This window comes from Trichomycterus rosablanca, chromosome 18 (genome assembly GCF_030014385.1).
Source record: "Trichomycterus rosablanca isolate fTriRos1 chromosome 18, fTriRos1.hap1, whole genome shotgun sequence".
Taxonomy (NCBI): domain Eukaryota; kingdom Metazoa; phylum Chordata; class Actinopteri; order Siluriformes; family Trichomycteridae; genus Trichomycterus; species Trichomycterus rosablanca.
In genome coordinates this window covers 11,674,832-11,693,081 of record NC_086005.1, presented here as the reverse complement: position 1 = coordinate 11,693,081, position 18,250 = coordinate 11,674,832, and the positions used below count along the sequence as shown (strand labels likewise).

General features: G+C 42.3%; 1 protein-coding gene across 1 annotated transcript; it reads right to left on the bottom strand.

Annotated features, from left to right (window-relative positions):
* Nucleotides 1–10,452: 10,452 nt before the first annotated feature.
* On the bottom strand, nucleotides 10,453–18,050 carry LOC134332690 (FMR1-interacting protein NUFIP2-like). The gene is made up of 3 exons (XM_063014435.1): nucleotides 16,543–18,050; nucleotides 15,527–15,559; nucleotides 10,453–11,021 (listed from the first exon to the last, which is right to left on the bottom strand). The coding sequence occupies exons 1-3, from the start codon at nucleotides 17,933–17,935 to the stop codon at nucleotides 10,969–10,971; spliced, it is 1,479 nt and encodes a 492-aa protein (XP_062870505.1). The 5' UTR covers nucleotides 17,936–18,050; the 3' UTR covers nucleotides 10,453–10,968.
* Nucleotides 18,051–18,250: the final 200 nt, after the last annotated feature.

Here is an 18,250-nt window from a genome sequence, read left to right as displayed (position 1 = left end):
AGGGAAAATGACAAGCAGTGCTCAATTTGGACATTTAGGGGTGTAGTCTCTTAGGGGTGTACTCACTTTTGTTGCCGGTGGTTTAGACATTAATGGCTGTATATTGAGTTATTTTGAGGGAAGAATAAATTTACACTGTTATATAAGCTGCACACAGACTACTTTTCATTGTGTCAAAGTGTCATTTTGTCAGTGTTGTCCCATGAAAAGATATACTTAAATATCTGCAGAAATGTGAGGGGTGTACTCACTTTTGTGATACACTGTATATTCTAATTATATATAAACACTGATCAGCCATAACATTAAAACCACCTTCTTGTTTCTACACTAAACACTGCAGTGTGTTAGTGTGTGTTGTGCTGTATGAGTGGATCAGACACAGCAGCGCTGCTGGAGTTTATAAATACCGTGTCCACTCGCTGTCCACTCTATTAGACACTCCTACCTAGTTGGTCCACCTTGTAGATGTAAAGTCAGAGACGATCGCTCATCTATTGCTGCTGTTTGAGTTGGTCATCTTCTAGACCTTCATCAGTGGTCACAGAACGCTGCCCACGGGGTGCTGTTGGCTGGATATATTTTTAGTTGGTGGACTATTCTCAGTTCAGCAGTGACAGTAAGGTGTTTAAAAACTCCAGCAGCGCTGCTGTGTCTGATCCACTCATACCAGCACAACACACACTAACACACCACCACCATGTCAGTGTCACTGCAGTGCTGAGAATGATCCACCACCTAAATAATACCTGCTCTGTAGTGGTCCTGGGAGAGTCCTGACCATTGAAGAACAGCATAAAATGCAAAGCATGCAGAGAAACAGATGGACTACAGTAATTGTGGAACTACAAAGTGCTTCTATATGGTAAGTGGAGCTGATAAACAGTGAGTGTAGAAACAAGGAGGTGGTTTTAATGTTATGGCTGACCAGTGTGTGTGTACACACACACACACACACACACACATATATATACAGTGGGGTCAAAAAGTACTTAGTCAGCCACTGATTGTGCAAGTTCTCCTACTTAGAAAGATGAGAGAGGTCTGTAATTTTCATCATAGGTACACTTCAACTATGAGAGACAAAATGAGAAAAAAAAAATCCAGGAAATCACATTGTAGGATTTTTAAAGAATTTATTTGTAAATTATGGTGGTCAATAACAAGCAAGCAAGATTTCTGGCTCTCACAGACCTGTAACTTTTTTCTTTAAGAAGCTTTTCTGTCCTCCACTCGTTACCTGTATTAATGGCACCTGTTTGACCTCGTTATCTGTATAAAAGACACCTGTCCACAGCTTCAAACAGTCAACCATGGCCAAGACCAAAGAGCTGTCGAAGGACACCAGGAAGAAAATTGTAGACCTGCACCAGGCTGGGAAGAGTAAATCTACAATAGACAAGCAGGTTGGTGTGAATAAATCAACTGTGGGAGCAATTGTAAGAAAATGGAAGACATACAAGACCATTGATAATCTCTCTCGATCCCGTGGGGTCAAAATGATCATGAGAACGGTGAGCAAAAATCCCAGAACTACACGGAGGGACCTGATGAATGACCTGCAGAGAGCTGGGACCAAAGTACCAAGGCTACCATCAGTAACACACTACGCCGAGAGGGACTCAAATCCTGCAGTGCCAGGCGTGTCCCCCTGCTTAAGCCAGTACATGTCCAGGCCCGTCTGAAGTTTGCCAGAGAGCTTATGGATGATCCAGAAGAGGATTGGGAGAATATCATGTGGTCAGATGAAACCAAAATGGAACTTTTTGGTAAAAACACAACTCGTCATGTTTGGAGGAAGAAGAAGAACCCAAGAACACTATACCTACTGTGAAGCATGGGGGTAGAAACATCATGCTTTGGGGCTGTTTTCCTGCAAAGGGAACAGGGCGACTGATCCGTGTTAAGGGAAGAATGAACGGGGCCATGTATCGTGAGATTTTAAGCCAAAACCTCCTTCCATCAGTGAGAGCATTGAAGATGGAACGTGGCTGGGTCTTCCAGCATGACAATGATCCCAAACACACCGCTCGGGCAACGAAGGAGTGGCTCCGTAAAAAGCATTTCAAGGTCCTGGAGTGGCCTAGCCAGTCTCCAGAGCTTAACCTCATAGAAAATTTGTGGAGTCCGTGTTGCCCAGTGACAGCCCCAAAACATCACTGCTCTAGAGGAGATCTGCATGGAGGAATGGGCCAAAATACCAGCTACAGTGTGTGCAAACCTGGTGAAGACTTACAGGAAACGTTTGATATATATATATATAATTTTTATATAATTATACATTATATATAAATATTTTTTTATATACAGATAAAGAAAGAAAGAGGCGGCATGGTGACTCGGTGGGTAGCACTCTCACCTCACAGAAGGTCCTCGGTTTAATTCCTAGGTGGAGCTTGCATGTTCTCCCTGTGTCTCTGTGGGTTTCATCTAGGTGCTCCAGTTTCCACCCACAATACAAACACATGCAGTCAGGTTAATTAAAGATACTAAATTGTCCTAGGATTGAATGTGTGTGTAGATGTGTTTGCCCTGTGTTGGACGGGGGACCTGTCCAGGGTGTTTTCTACCTTTCACCCAGTGAATTGGACCCACCGCAACCCTGAATAGGACAAAGCGGTTGTTAAACAGACAAAAGGTCGTGAAAAGATTTTTGCCACAAAAAGGGGTCAGACTTTAGAACTTTTGGACTGATTTAACTTGAAAAGAGCAGCAGCTGACTAGTGTTGAAGAAAGCCATAATCAGAGCGGGAAGAGTGCACTAACAGGCGTCTATCAGCAGCACGAGCGTGTTGCATCACACTCTAAATATAGAGAAAGCAGAGCCCATCTGTTCCTGCTATTTTAGACTATTACGTCTGATCTCCAAAAACTGCTCCACTCAGCTGCGTAATTCAGGAATCTCAACACTGCAGTCAGCATCGAGCAGCCAGGAAAACATCCGTGCCATCAACACAGAGTGCTTATGGAGATGCAGTGGGTCTGGAGCTGTCCTAAAATGATGGGCTCACCCTTTGACCCTGAACTCACTTACAGACACATTTTGGTGAGTGTACATGCCCCATCATCACTACTTTTGTATTATCATTTGCATACTTGCATATGTCTTAAACAAGTATACCATACGACCAAAAGTATTTGGACACCCCATAGAGTCTGACAGACCCCCCCCCCCACCCCCCCCCCCACCCCCACCCCCACTTACTCAAACACCATTACTAAAACAGACACACACATACAATCACTTTGCTGCCATAACAGCCTTTACCCTGGACCTCCTCCACACTATAAATGACAAATCTATATTTTTATGGAACTCGCTTGGACACATGGACACAGTCATGCTGCAACAGGAAAGGGCATTCCCTAAACTGTTTACACACAAGTTAAACATATGTGTTAGATATAATTTGTATACCTATTATTATACCTAATTTGTTAGCTATAGATGTTTCTGAAAATCAAACATAAAAGTTAAACATTAGGAGTGTCTAAAGCCTTATATTTGATAAGGTTTGAACCAAGTCCCCAGGACCCTAAAGCTGTGCAGCACCCATACTACCACACTACAACTCCATGCTGCCCTATACTCAATTTGGACAGACATTTTTATATTCAGCACATGTAGAGTGGGTACTACACAGAAACATGGGCCTTTGGTGATTGTCTTTAAGGAGTTTGGCATGTTCTCTTCCTGTCCAGGTGATTTTTCTTTTACCTCACAAATATACGCAGAGCAAATGGCTTGGCTGTACTTCATTGTTTGTGAGTATAGGTGGATGTGTAAGGAGTGCATTGCCCTGTGATTAACCGGAGCCCTGCCGCCCACCATGACCTTGACCAGGGTGTTAAACTTACAGACAGCTTCATGTAGCATAAATAAGGAAGTTAAACCAGACTGAACTGTGTTTTGGAAAGAATGCACAACTAAACCTTCAGTCATGCTGATTCTGTTCCTCAGACGTCTAACGCCTCATCTAGCACACAACCCATGAGCTATTAAAGTAATGAAACGGATATCAGCATGGACAACAGGGGTTCCCCTGGTGAAACATGGCAAGCGGGTGTTGATTTAAAAAAAAAAAAATACTGTAGTACTGGATTACAGTCCTGTAGTTATTCAATGAACTGTGTAAATAACCTTGACATGGGAAATGTGAAAGATCCTGAGTCTGCTGTCCAATAGTCAGTAAAGAGCGCCCCCTGCTGCTCCTCCACCAACATTAACGTACTGTATAAAGAATCTTAAACTTAAAATTCATTCATTTATTGTCTGTTTTATCCCTGCTTTATTTTGGTCAAGGTCACGGTGGGTCCGATTCATTGGGCAAAAGGCAGGAAACACACCACACAGGTCAGTAGTCCATCACAGTGCACACGCACACACTTTTTGGGCAATTTTAGTAGCTCAGATTGGCCTGACTGCCTGTTTTTGGGCCTAAAAAACCCCCGGCAGCCGGCTGGGGAATCAAACCCAAGCCCTTATTGCTGTGAGGTGACAGCGCTACCCACTGCTCTACCATGCTGCCCCTGAATTTAATATGCACATTATTACTAAACACTTTAATTTTTGTTTTATTTCCTCTGTGTTTTAGTCAAAAGGAAGCCACCAGAGCAAGCAGGGTGTTTTAGATTGACGAACAGCTCACATGTTCATACTTAAACCTTAGGAACTCAAATTCTCAGGTCAACAACCAGTCTATGTATTTATTTTATTAATTAGGATTTTAATGTCATGTTTTACACACTTTGGTTACATTTATGACAGAAACGGTAGTTACTGGTTACACAAGATTCATCAGTTCACAAGTTTAATGTCAAACACAGTCATGGACAATGTTGTATCTCCAATTCACCTCACTTGCAAGTTTTTGGACTGTGGGAGGAAACCGAAGCACCCGGAGGAAACTCACACAGACACGGGGAGAACATGCACACAGCGAGAACCCAGACCGTTCCACTTGGGAATCGAACCCAGGACCTTCTTGCTGTAAGGTGACAGTGCTACCCACCGCACTTCCGTGCCGCCCCTGAATTTAATATGCACATTATTGCTAAACACTTTACATTTTTGTTTTATTTCCTCTGTGTTTTAGTCAAAAGGAAGCCACCAGAGCAAGCAGGGTGTTTTAGATTGACGAACAGCTCACACATTCATACTTACACCTTAGGAACCCAAAATTTCCAGGTCAACAAACACTGGAATGTTTATTGAAAATAAAAGATAAAACTACACTCACTAGTTATTACTGCATTAAATTTAACAATGTCTATTGTCCTTTTTATAATCATAGTTTAGTCTTTATCCTTTATTCTTTATATAAAATATTTTTTTTGGCATACATACATGTGTGTATTGTGTATATGTATATAATTTTTGCTTAGATTTTTACTTATTGTATGTGTAAGCACCGTTGGATTGCTGCTCAAATTCTTTGTACACTGCAATGACAATAAAGGCATCTTATCTTATCAAATGTAATTTTGGAGCAACTGAGGATCTTAAGGACTCATAGACACATTGTTCATCCATAATAGCACACAAGACACGTCAGGTTTAAAATGATTCAGTTTAATGAAAACAGAAAAGCTGAAAAACACTTTCTGATGTGACACAAAGACATTTTCATGCTTATTTAAAATAAAACATGTTAAAAAATCTATTTATTACATTTCTAATTTGACACGTAGAACTTCCAGCTGTTTTATGAGTGCAATGACAGTCAAGTGACAGCCTGGAAAAATGAAAATGACCAAATGTAATAATCTGATGACATGTAGTGATGGGAAGTGATAGAGAGAGTCAGAGTGAGAAGTCAGTCTTGGCATTTGGTGTGACGTGGCACTTTGTTGTGTACTAAATATTATACTGCCAACGGATCAGGGCAGGACTGGCACAGTGAAACTTTTTAAACCACACACACACTTCATGTTTAGGCATAGAGAGCTCAGTAAGTGGCATGAGGATACACGATAGAGTCTTTTTCTCAAAAACAGTCAGTAACAAATCCCCCCATTTCCACTGCAAGATACCCTACAGTAAGATACCCTACTGTGCTAAATTTGGTTACCCTTCTTGACCAGGGGGTGTCAGGGTGGGCCGACAACCAATGCAGACCACTGATTCGTCAAACAGAATTGCCGCTTGAGGGAAAAAATACAAGCACCACATTTTAGATTATTTAAAAACATGAGCGTAAAAACAGTTATTGAAAAATAAACAGCACACCCACTTGAGCGGGACATACTAAGAATTGCCCTGTCATTGGTTGGTCAATTTTGTAATCACAGCCTCACTTAACTGGAAACTGACAATAGCACATTAGGTATGGCACGAAGGGTTCTGGATTCAAATGCATACCATATTGTACTGTAGGGTACCGCACAGCACCCATATCCAAGATTTCCTTGATTACACACCCTTAAAAAGCAGTAATAACATTAACAGCTCAATGTCACTGCTATCGTTCATACATGGACATTTCCACATAATGACTTACTGTATAGCATAACTGCTTTTATACTGTTAATAGAAACAAAGAAGAATGTATCTGGAAGCATAAAGCTGATCTAAATACTTGAGGTTCACTATAAATCTGCAAATTGCTCCAGGTTCCGTTATAAAAGACGATATAATTGGTTGGCGAGACAATTGTTTCACGCAACCAGCTGCAATAACGGTGAAATTGAGGAAGCTTTCTGTACTTCTCAGGGACAAAACTGTTACACAACATTAGAATGGAAAACGCTACAGCCACAACAAACACCTTAAACATTCCTGTCAGTACAACTGCTTCAACAGTTCACAAGTGGACAGTTCATCTAACCAAAAATCAATGTGTTGTCCCCTAGAAGTTAAAATTAATAGTTTCCGATATTAATATCTCCAGCAACCCAGTCTGCATGTAGGTCCTGACCCAAAGGTTAAAAACCGCAGCTCTTAACCTTGATTGGATCTGCCACAATCACACTCTGACCACATCATATTGTGGTCATTAGGAACCTTTGTGTTTGATGTAAAGATTTCTCCAGGTATTTTGCATTCATATCTATTCATCTGGGAAAAACATTGACTTTTGAGGCAGAATCCAAGGAGTCAAGGGTTAAGAGTCCACCAGCATGTTTGTGATCTGAACTTGAAGCCTGCTAGTCAACAGAAACCTTTTCTTTTATCCAAAACCTTGCTGTTTCTAGAAACCTGTCTCTGAAAGGAACATCTAGTCACGAGACAGAATCCAATTCAAGCAAAGAACTGAGCAGTAAAGGGTTGAGGGGCCCATAACATCTTTACCAGACTGCAAGCTCCTGCTCACTATGAACCTTCTAGTCACCAGGGACCATTTGGCATTGAGGATCCATCTGATCACTCCAAACCGTCAGATCACTTGGAATCTTCTAGTTGCTCAGCTCTATTCTAAATGTCTGCCTAGTTATGGGCCGAATTTTCATTAAAAGACTGAGCTGGCGGTTAGTTGGTACAGCCATCCAACAGCAACACGTTCACTAAAATAGAGAAATATCTCGACAATCTGAAAATCTGATCAGAAAACATAAAGAGCTGTTCTAAAACTCACATCCTCCCAATTAAATGTAAAAATTCTACTCGTGTGCAATAGAAATAAATAAAAATCTGAACAACTACAAATCTGCATTCAAATGTGATTAAAACATTATAACATGGTAAAGAAAATAAACATAACAAGAATTCAGTCAAAACTACAGGATGAAATGAATGATTTAGTGTTACATATGTAAGCCTTGAATTATAAATGAGATCTAAATCTGAAATAATTGAATCATTAACATTTATTAACGGCATTAAAATAAGAAAAATAAGACGTTTTGAAAAGACAAGAAACTTTGACACTGATTGCTTCAGAAAATTAAAAACAGAAAACTTAAAAAGAAAACAATATATTAAATCATTTACAGAATAAACTGGCTTGTTCAGGCACCTGTTCATCAACTCGACAGGAGTCACATGACCAAAGCAAACTTGCATATTTTAAGGTAGGTCACCAGATAAATTCTGGGGTCAAAACGTCATTGCACATGTTTAAGGAAACACAAACACACAATTCAAACACGAGGTCGCGAGCCTGCACCATCTTTTATAGCCTCATTCAATTCTTAAGCAGGAGCAATTATTTTTTCAAAACACTGTTTAAAGAGGAATTAGATTGGAACTAGATTGCTATACCATGGAGCATATTACACTTGAGCATGAAACAGATGGGTATAATTAAATCTCATAGCAGTACGTAAATTATAGGTTTAATACTATTATTACTGCCAACTCTGTACTGATTCAACACACTATTTAGTACAGTAGTAGGCAGTTTTGGACAATGGCAGATATTATGTTTTAAGCTATGTTCTTGGGGACATTTCGATCATCTGTCTCATCTCTTGAGCTCCTGGTAAGTCATTCTCACTGTGTGGTTTTGAACTAGATGTTTAGAAGCTAAGCTCAAACCACCTGACTGATCTACTGAAGAATTATTTTTAACATGCTTAAAAAGACTGCAGGCTTGGTAACTGACCGGTCAGGGCTAAAGAGGGGCTCAGAAAACTTAATGTCAAAAGATACGTAGAGAAAAGTACTTAAAATACACTATATTTGAACCCAAATGTGGCTCGACAGCATGCAAACATTCACTCCACTGCTCTAACACGACGCAGTTTTAGAATCAATCTTAAATAGCTCTGTCTTTCTCAGCCCTTTAACACCTCTACGTGTGCAGGAGAAAATTCCAGAGCAAGAAAAGAAAATGTCTTTAATTGCATATAAAAGGACTTATATAATAGCAGACTGTCCACTTAAAAGTCAAAACTGGCATTGGTAACGATCACCTGATTAACCATTACCAGACTACAAATAGCTCTCGTTTCATTTCCAGTACCTAGCAATAGCTATTTTATTTAACAGCAGAGCTAAGACTGCTAGTGCGCATATCAACCATAACTTTAGCACCTATAAACACCACTAAAAATATAAACGCTACATATGTACACCTCGCAAAACGTTTTTGATTTTGATGATTACTTTCTGTAATATAACCCAACAAAAGCTGCACATGTTTGTTTGATGTCAACAGTGTTGTGTAAAGTGGGTCAGTAACAGAAAGCAGAGTGGCACATGGACAAAAGCCACAGCTCAATAAAAGGTCTTGCTATCACAGTTTACCGGTGTTAATGTCGTAATAGTAACAGCGACGAGAAACACTGCTTCAACCGTTATCCCTCCCCCTTACAGACACAGCCAATCGTCTGTATGTAAAGATGCCCAATCGACTGAGGGCGCAGCTGGAATTTTAAGTCAAGAGCTTGAGATTCCAGCTGTAATGGGCTAGTGAGTTAAAAAGCTGCTCCAGCTGAGTGCCCCAAAAAGTTTCCACACTTTTTAAACTCTATTCATTAAGAATTTCAAAAACAAATGACATCACTTTTCTACATTGTCACCTTCCGATGCATTTTTCCCACCATCGTACCAACTTTTTAAATGCCATCAGCAAAAAATGTTTCTAATGCACCGCTGCTTTCACATCATCACATGAAAATCTTCTTCCCCTTAAAGCTTCTTTGAGCGGTCCAAAAAGGTGGAAATCAGATGGTGCTAAATCTGCACTATAAGCTCTCTCTCAGTCTCTCAGACACAACCAGTTACTGTACTTCTCCTCCTTCCCTCACCATTTCCAGTGAAAATATAAAAGTGTGGAAACTTTTTGAAGATCCTTCACATATAGGGGCAAGAATTGCAGTTATTTTGCTCATCATCAGGCCCTAAAATCACTAATCTTTAAACACAAAGGGCATTAAAATGTGGTCTTTTAGCACCAACTATTCATCTCGATAAAAAGTGTCAAACGGTATGGTGAAAGTCTCAACCAGAGTCGTGCCACAAGCTTGTTGACGCCTAGTAGAAGTGACAGATGGAGCTCAAATAAACTTGAAGGAAGATGTTTGTGATCCAGTCATTCAGCCACAGAAAAATAACAGTCGCAGAAATCATTAAAATACCACAAGTGTTTGTCAACGTTTAAGGTCCATAGTAAATCAGCATCTGTGTTTATATATGAGGGACAATCTTTGGTCTGTCTGGCCAAGATGAATAAAAGTGAGTGTCACTGAACACTGAAGTTTATAGGAAGACCTTGCTTTTGAAATGTCACAGTAGGTGCTAAAGGCTTATTACACTAACATCACTTAGCTACACTGTTAGCACTCTATAAAAAAGTGCTAAGAAATATTAAGCTCTGGACACAGAAATACAACAGCGGCTGTCCATAATTCACTTAACGTGAAGTCTCTTGATTTTTTTTCCCTCTTAGTTGTTCTGTTTTTATTTTTCAGCACTGGTATGTGTATTTCAAGTAACGTTGCTGAGACGACTAGTAATGAAAGCTAGTAATACTGAAATCTAAACATCTTAAACCATTAATAGTGTCTGCAGGATGTATTGCATAAATCAGAAGGGAGAAAAATGTCATTTTCTGGGCGAGAACATCAAAACGGATTCATTTCTTGACCAACACCTAGGTTTAGTCAGCTCTTCCACCCAGATACTGATTTAATTTAAAGTTCCTCAGGAAGCATTCTTTCGCCTTTACGAGCCGTTTGTGTGCATTGCATCAATAAGAACTCAAAATAAACAGAGAAGAGAAGTTCCTCAAAGCTAACATCGAGACGTTCCCTTAATTTCTCCTCACAACTGATCCATGCAACATCCAGGTAAATACCTCCCTTTAAATGAATTTGCTATGGTGTGCGAGTTGTTTCAGTTGTTCCTCAGTACAGCTCAAAGCTGCCCCGTCTGCACAGACATCCAATAGAAGTTCAAACTTCAGCAAGCACATGAACCGTCTCTGTTCCACTCTCACATCTCTCAAATCTAAAAAGATCCAAATCTGTCCAGGTTCAGATCTGACTGTAGCACCCAAGGTGAGAAACCTGCTGGTACTCTGCACCTCATTGATCAGGTCCATCCAGGGCTTCCTTATAAGAGACCACTCTTTTTGAATCTGTGGAGGGAAAGGAAAGAGAATGTTTCTAATACTGGATAATATCATTCATATGGAAATAAATGTGTATGTGTGTGTGTGTGTGTGTGTGTGTGTTTAGACTGCTGGTCGCAAAATCCTACATCATTTAAATTTATAAAAATTTTATATAGTTATATATGGTGCAATTGGCCAGACCTGGGTCATATTTACTGTATTTTCTGCTTAAACTAATACCACACACATTATTCAATACATTGCATGGACTTATCATTTTCAGCAGTGATACAGTAGTAATGATCAACTGATAACCAACAAAGAAGTCATTGTTCGATTAACACAGTCTAGTTAAATGCTGTTTAAATTCATTTTTAGCAGCTGACAATTGATTTTTATAGATTTAAGGCTTACCAATACAAGGTAGGTGTACAAACTCATTTAGAAAAAGCTGCCTTTTTTATTTTGAAGTTTTTTTAAATACATTATTATTAATTATATCATGAATGACGGAACTATTGAACATTAAAACCACATACAATTGCTGTTTTTTGTACATGTGGATCTATCTGCTTGTTGCATTATAATTATTATAATTATTATTTTACAAAACATGGCGGCATTGTGGCTCGGTGGGTAGCACTGTCACCTCACAGCAAGAAGGTCCTGGGTTTGATTTCCATGTAAATTTCCATGGGTTTGTGTCCTTTCTGTGTTTGCATGTTTTTCCCATGTCTGCGTGGGTTTCCTCCGGGAGCTCCGGTTTCCTCTCACAGTCCAAAGACGTGCAAGTGAGGTGAATGGGGAACGTTCGGGGGGAACATTGGGGGAACGTTCGTGTGGAAACGTTGGGGGAACGTTCGGGGGGAACTTTGGGGGAACGTTCGTGTGGAAACGTTGGGGGAACGTTCGGGGGGAACATTGGGGGAACGTTCAGGAAGGAACATTGAGGGAACGTTGGGGGAACGTTCGGGGGGGAACGTTCGGGGGGAATGTTCGTGTGGGAACGTTGGGGGAACGTTCGGGGGGGAACGTTCGTGTGGAAACGTTGGGGGAACGTTCGAGGGGGAACGTTGGGGGAACGTTCGTGAAGGAACGTTGAGGGAACGTTCGTGGGGGAACGTTGGGCGAACGTTCGTGTGGAAACGTTGGGGGAACGTTCGTGAAGGAACGTTGAGGGAACGTTCGTGGGGGAATGTTGGGGGAACGTTGGGGGAATGTTCGGGGGGAACGTTGAGGGAACGTTCGTGTGGAAACGTTGAGGGAACGTTCGGGGGGGAACGTTGGGGGAATGTTCGGGGGGGGGGGGACGTTAGGGGAATGTTTGTGTGGGAACGTTGGGGGAACGTTCGTGTGGAAACGTTGGGGGAACGTTCGTGTGGAAACGTTGGGGGAACGTTCGGGGGGGGGGATGTTGGGGGAACGTTCGTGAAGGAACGTTGAGGGAACGTTTGTGTGGAAACGTTGGGGGAACGTTCGTGTGGAAACGTTGAGGAAACGTTCTTTGGGGGAACGTTCGGGGGAAGATCGAGGGAACGTTCGTGTGGAAATGTTGAGGAAACGTTCGTGGGGGAACATTGGGGGAACGTTCGGGGGGAACATTGGGGGAACGTTCAGCGGGGAACATCGAGGGAACGTTCGTGTGGAAACGTTGGGGGAACGTTCGGGGGGGAACGTTCGGGGGGAATGTTCGTGTGGGAACGTTGGGGGAACGTTCGGGGGGGAACGTTCGTGTGGAAACGTTGGGGGAACGTTCGAGGGGAACTTTGGGGGAACGTTCGTGTGGAAACGTTGGGGGAACGTTCGGGGGGAACATTGGGGGAACGTTCAGGAAGGAACATTGAGGGAACGTTGGGGGAACGTTCGGGGGGGAACGTTCGGGGGGAATGTTCGTGTGGGAACGTTGGGGGAACGTTCGGGGGGGAACGTTCGTGTGGAAACGTTGGGGGAACGTTCGAGGGGGAACGTTGGGGGAACGTTCGTGAAGGAACGTTGAGGGAACGTTCGTGGGGGAACGTTGGGCGAACGTTCGTGTGGAAACGTTGGGGGAACGTTCGTGAAGGAACGTTGAGGGAACGTTCGTGGGGGAATGTTGGGGGAACGTTGGGGGAATGTTCGGGGGGAACGTTGAGGGAACGTTCGTGTGGAAACGTTGAGGGAACGTTCGGGGGGGAACGTTGGGGGAATGTTCGGGGGGGGGGAACGTTAGGGGAATGTTTGTGTGGGAACGTTGGGGGAACGTTCGTGTGGAAACGTTGGGGGAACGTTCGTGTGGAAACGTTGGGGGAACGTTCGGGGGGGGGGGATGTTGGGGGAACGTTGGGGGAACGTTCGTGAAGGAACGTTGAGGGAACGTTTGTGTGGAAACGTTGGGGGAACGTTCGTGTGGAAACGTTGAGGAAACGTTCGTGGGGGAACGTTCGGGGGAAGATCGAGGGAACGTTCGTGTGGAAATGTTGAGGAAACGTTCGTGGGGGAACATTGGGGGAACGTTCGGGGGGAACATTGGGGGAACGTTCAGCGGGGAACATCGAGGGAACGTTCGTGTGGAAACGTTGGGGGAACGTTGAGGGAACGTTCGTGGGGGAACGTTGGGGGAGCGTTCGTGAAGGATTGTTGAGGGAACGTTCGTGGGGGAACATTGGGGGAATGTCCGGGGGGGAACGTTGGGGGAACCACCCAACCATTCCCTCAACAATCCACTCAACCATTCCCTCAACAAGAAAACGAGTCGTTATTCGTTTTAAAAACCAATATAAATATACAAGCGCATGCACGCGCTGACATGCATGTATTTACTTCATATACAGTGTAAATCATGCAAGTGTTGAGAAAGTAATAATAACGTAACGGTGCGTCTCCTGTTGTTCTGACTTGTGTGTTTGTATATGTGATGTGCATATATCTGTAAAAAAACAAACATTATGGGGAGTGATTTCTGTACTGGATGTTGTACGTGGTCGTGTTAGTTTATACTGGATGATCGCCCGACGTCGTCATTTATTTATTTATCTTCTTTTTATAGTATTTCTTGTTGTCGGCCAATAAACAACCAAAAATTTATAAAATTGCATGAACTAACTCTGCAGTAAACAAGGAGCAAACAGCAATTAAACAACAAATAAAGCTGTTAAATAATAATAAAGTGCATGAAGCAGAACGCTGATTAAAATGCATTAAATGTTGTAATAGTTACACAGTAACATGAACGATTAGTTATACCTGTATTCCAGAACTGAGTTCTATACAGTAAAATAAAATATTAATGTAAATGTTGTGGTGACGGTGATGTAAAATAATTCAAAGTCCAAACATGTGAGGGGGGTTTAACGAGAACGCTACTTTTAATACCACACAAGCTCAGTGCAAAACAACAGAAGAACATGAGCACAGCCGGAAACGATCAATTCTGATACCTTCCCTACACACTTGCTCCCTGCGCCTATAGTGCACTTAACATTCTTACAGGGCCAGACAATATATTTGTAATTCACATTACACGACAGGAGATACCTTAGAAACAACTTTCTTTTTCTTAGAATAGCTCTTTTTTTTTTTTTAGTAAAAATAGTTTCCCCAGAAGCTTCCCCAGCATGAATTTTAATAAAAGTGCCTGTAAAAAAATATCGAGATATTATTTTTGATCCATATCGCCCAGCCCTAATTTCAATTAGTCAATTTAATTGAGTTCAAATCTCCAGCAGTGCTATTGGCAGAATGGGCACTACACAGACATTATTGGCTATGTCTGAGGGTGGGTGAAGCCCTGCCTTGCACCCAGTGTTTCCCTGTGGGACCAGGCCGGCTATGACCCTGAACAGGTAAAGTGTGTGATGAAAATGCTACTAAATTCTGTCCAGTATAAAAAAAAACTTAAACTCACATTTAATATCTGTCATTGACATTATGCAGGTAAAATAAATCCATATTTTTAAGCAATACCAAACCATAGTGATTCATTTGTTCATTCAATGTAATGTTTTACCACTTGTAGGCCCAGTCTACCCCAGAATCACTGGCCACAATGCAGTAACACACCCTCACATCGTCTGGCTGATTAGAACCCTGGATTTCAGCAGTAGTGGGCTGAATTTACCGCTGAGCCAGATAATCTTGCTCTGCTCAATCTCTATTTCACTTAAAGCCAGTGGTCTAAGGCAGAGCTTTTCAAACCCTGGGTCGTGAACCGGGAAAATTGGTCGTACTAAACAATAATAAAGATTAAATACATTTAGATGCGAATTCCCCCTTGTGGAGGGATAATGTTACATCTTGTAAACCACCCTCAGAGTAATGCGTAAAGAGAGATGAATTGGGTGTGTTGCCTGGGTTGCGTAAAAAATCATGGACAAAATTTGGGTCGCTTGAAAAAGAGTTTGAAAAACCCTGGTTTAAGGTTTGGCTTGGATGAAAATGTGATGTAATAAGTGCTTAACAGAACTGGTCGTGTTAGTATCATGTTTTTCACCTAAAAATACGGTACCTAGAAATGTGCGGACATAAAGTCATATTCTGGGAAAAACTCCTACCTTGCTTTTGAAGAGTGAGAATATATTCAAATTCTGCAAGACAAAGAAAGATGCATTAATGCACGTTCATTTACACAACTGAGTTTCTCCTGTTAATGTCATACACCTAGGATTTTACTGTAAACCAAACAACTCCTGATGGGTCAAAACATACTGTATATACGGCACATCTGGTTCTATACTTCTTCGTTTTTCTTTTACGATCAGATGCTTTGAAGCCGTCATCAAGCTTCTGGTTGTATCCTTGACCTTTTGCTTCCAATCTAGACGTCTTTAATTCACCCCACTGGCTGAAAGAGCCATGGCACCTGATCATATGGCACTTCCGAGACCTGCCAGTGGTGTAGTCTCACAGTGAGCCACATTGCATACAGAGAGACATGCTATACCCTCCATACCACTCACCACTCACTAGTGCAGACGTCTTGACCAGACAGCAAAGGGTGCCAATCATACCTGTTTGGGCACTCCACAATGTTCACAGGACAGCCTGGGATTCAATGTCAAAATCTCAATATCTCATAAGTGGTGGGCATTAGACCACTCTGCCTCCTAAACACCCTCTGGTTGGGTTTTTAACCACTTAGCAGAACTTTTGGTTTACCTTCACTACAATGCTTGACAGTAGGTACAGTGTTGTTAGGTTTAAAGTAAGGCCTTGACCATAAGATCAGCAACAAACGTCCATCGAGCTTGAAAATGCCGATTATAGAGCAAGGGCTTCTTTCTTGCTTGCCAGTTGCAATGGTGGCAAATAGCTTGCTTGCCTATGAACCATCATTTGTATAGATAATCTGGGACCCAAAGTTGTTTAGATTAGTTTCATCATTAATTGTGACAGCAAAATCTGTCACATTTCAGACCCCCCCCCCAAATCCCTGAAGCCCTAAGACTTCCATAAAAGACAGTCCTCTAGATTTGAATGTAGACTTTTGACCTGATAGTTCAAACCCAGACATATTATTTACATATTAATGTGATTTTAGCTGGCAAGAAAGGTTTAAAGAAAGCATTACCTTTAGTGTGGTAAAAAATCGCATCCTGCAGATCATCACATTCCCAACCACTAAGTCCGTCCTGGTCTTTCTTCAAGCTCAAACATGTGGATGACTCCACCAAACTGTTAACCTCGAACTGTGCATCCAACACCTCACAGACCACTTCTGAACTCTTGCTGATTCGTTCATCAGGAGGCTGTGCGTGTAGACAATCCGTCTCGGCAGTGCAAAAGTGTTTCAAAGCCGTATCATCGGCACTAGTCCTTCTCTCCAGGTCCTGATGTGACGTGAAAGAAACAGCAGAGGTCGGATGGAGGCTTGGCTGGGTAATGAATGAAAAACTCTCCCCCTGAAATGTAACGTCGGAGATTTTGAGTTTCGTGGCTGAACGAGAAACCGTGGACTTCTCTGGGCCTGCATTGGGTTCATTGATGAACGACAGACCCCACTGGTTCTGGAAGATGTCGCCGAGGCCTTTTTGATTTGTCTGAGCAGCAGGAGTGGCCAGTTGCATATTTAAAGGTTCGTGAGGGTAAACAAAAAGACTCAATTGTTGGGGCTCTGGGGCTACTGAAGAGATACAGGCGGTATCCACAGAGGACGCAACACTTACGACAGAGGATGAAGCGCTAGCAGCAGAGTCTACCAATGTTCCAACGCAGAGGCACCCGTTCACCTCGATCGAAACAGGGTTGTCGGCAGAGGTGACCGTTTTTACAGCAGATCCAGGAACTTGCAAGGGCTTTGTAGATGCCTGAGTCACTTCTGGACTGGCCTGAGTGGTCGCTTTGTTCAAGTTCTCCTTAACTTTGCTTGCATAACTGATCTTGGGAACTATTTTGGCACTGCTGTTGTCCACCGGGAACACAGGAGGAGGTCTAAACAAAGTCCACAAATCGTCTTTGGATGTCACTGAGGAGGTCGGTTTGGTTTTACTGACCCTGTCATCATTCTTTTTACCCACAAGACGCAAAGCCTTGCTGTCTGAGTTTCTGTACTGCAGATCACTGACAGGTATCGTATCCTGAGCATCTGTCTTTCGAAGACTTGCATGCACTTCTGGTTTAAGGTAAATCCTACTGCAATTCGGCTGAGAATTTGCCCTTTTCCCAGCTATATCTTGCCCTGGGGTCTCTGCATCCTGCTTCGAATACACCTTCAGTACGTTTTCCTTTTCCTGACTGGCATTTTCCGGGCCTTTCATGCTGCCGCGCCTCGCCCGCCCCTTTTTAGGCGTGGTATATCCACTTTCTGAGCCGCTATTACTGTCTGCAGCCTTGCTGGAGTAACCGTTCGTAATATAACTTGAACTATGCAAATCCTCTCTGTTCATCGTCAACACCGGTTCTCTCTCTTGCAGGTTTCTGACTTCAAAACGCTGTGAACCAGACGTCAGCAGATTCCCGTCCATAATGACAATGCAATCAGGACTTCCGACAGTCGCTGTGACCTGCAGGTGCTGTCAGTAAATTCCAGTCTTTAGCATTTTTGAAAAGCTGTTGAATGCTTGGTGCTCAGACAGAACAGTATCCACAGCCAGGTCGACACTAGTCAGTTTACCAATGCCTGAGAGAGAAAATGCCAAAACATCAGAACAAATGATTAACGCACATGGGCACAAAAACACACACAGTGGTTTAACTGGAAGTTACAGTGAACTTTGAAATTTTCCAAGGCCACCGTGACTGAGCAAAATGTGACACTTTACCAAGTCAAAATGATTCAC

Bases quoted from the DNA above. Each gene is read 5' to 3' on its own strand.
- LOC134332690 (XM_063014435.1), bottom strand. From the start codon at position 17,935: ATGGACGGGAATCTGCTGACGTCTGGTTCACAGCGTTTTGAAGTCAGA. The intron at 15,560-16,542 runs GTAATGCTTTCT...TTTGTCTTGCAG, and splicing joins GATTTTTTACCACACTAAAG to AATTTGAATATATTCTCACT. The intron at 11,022-15,526 runs GTAGGAGTTTTT...TTCCCTCCACAG, and splicing joins TCTCACTCTTCAAAAGCAAG to ATTCAAAAAGAGTGGTCTCT.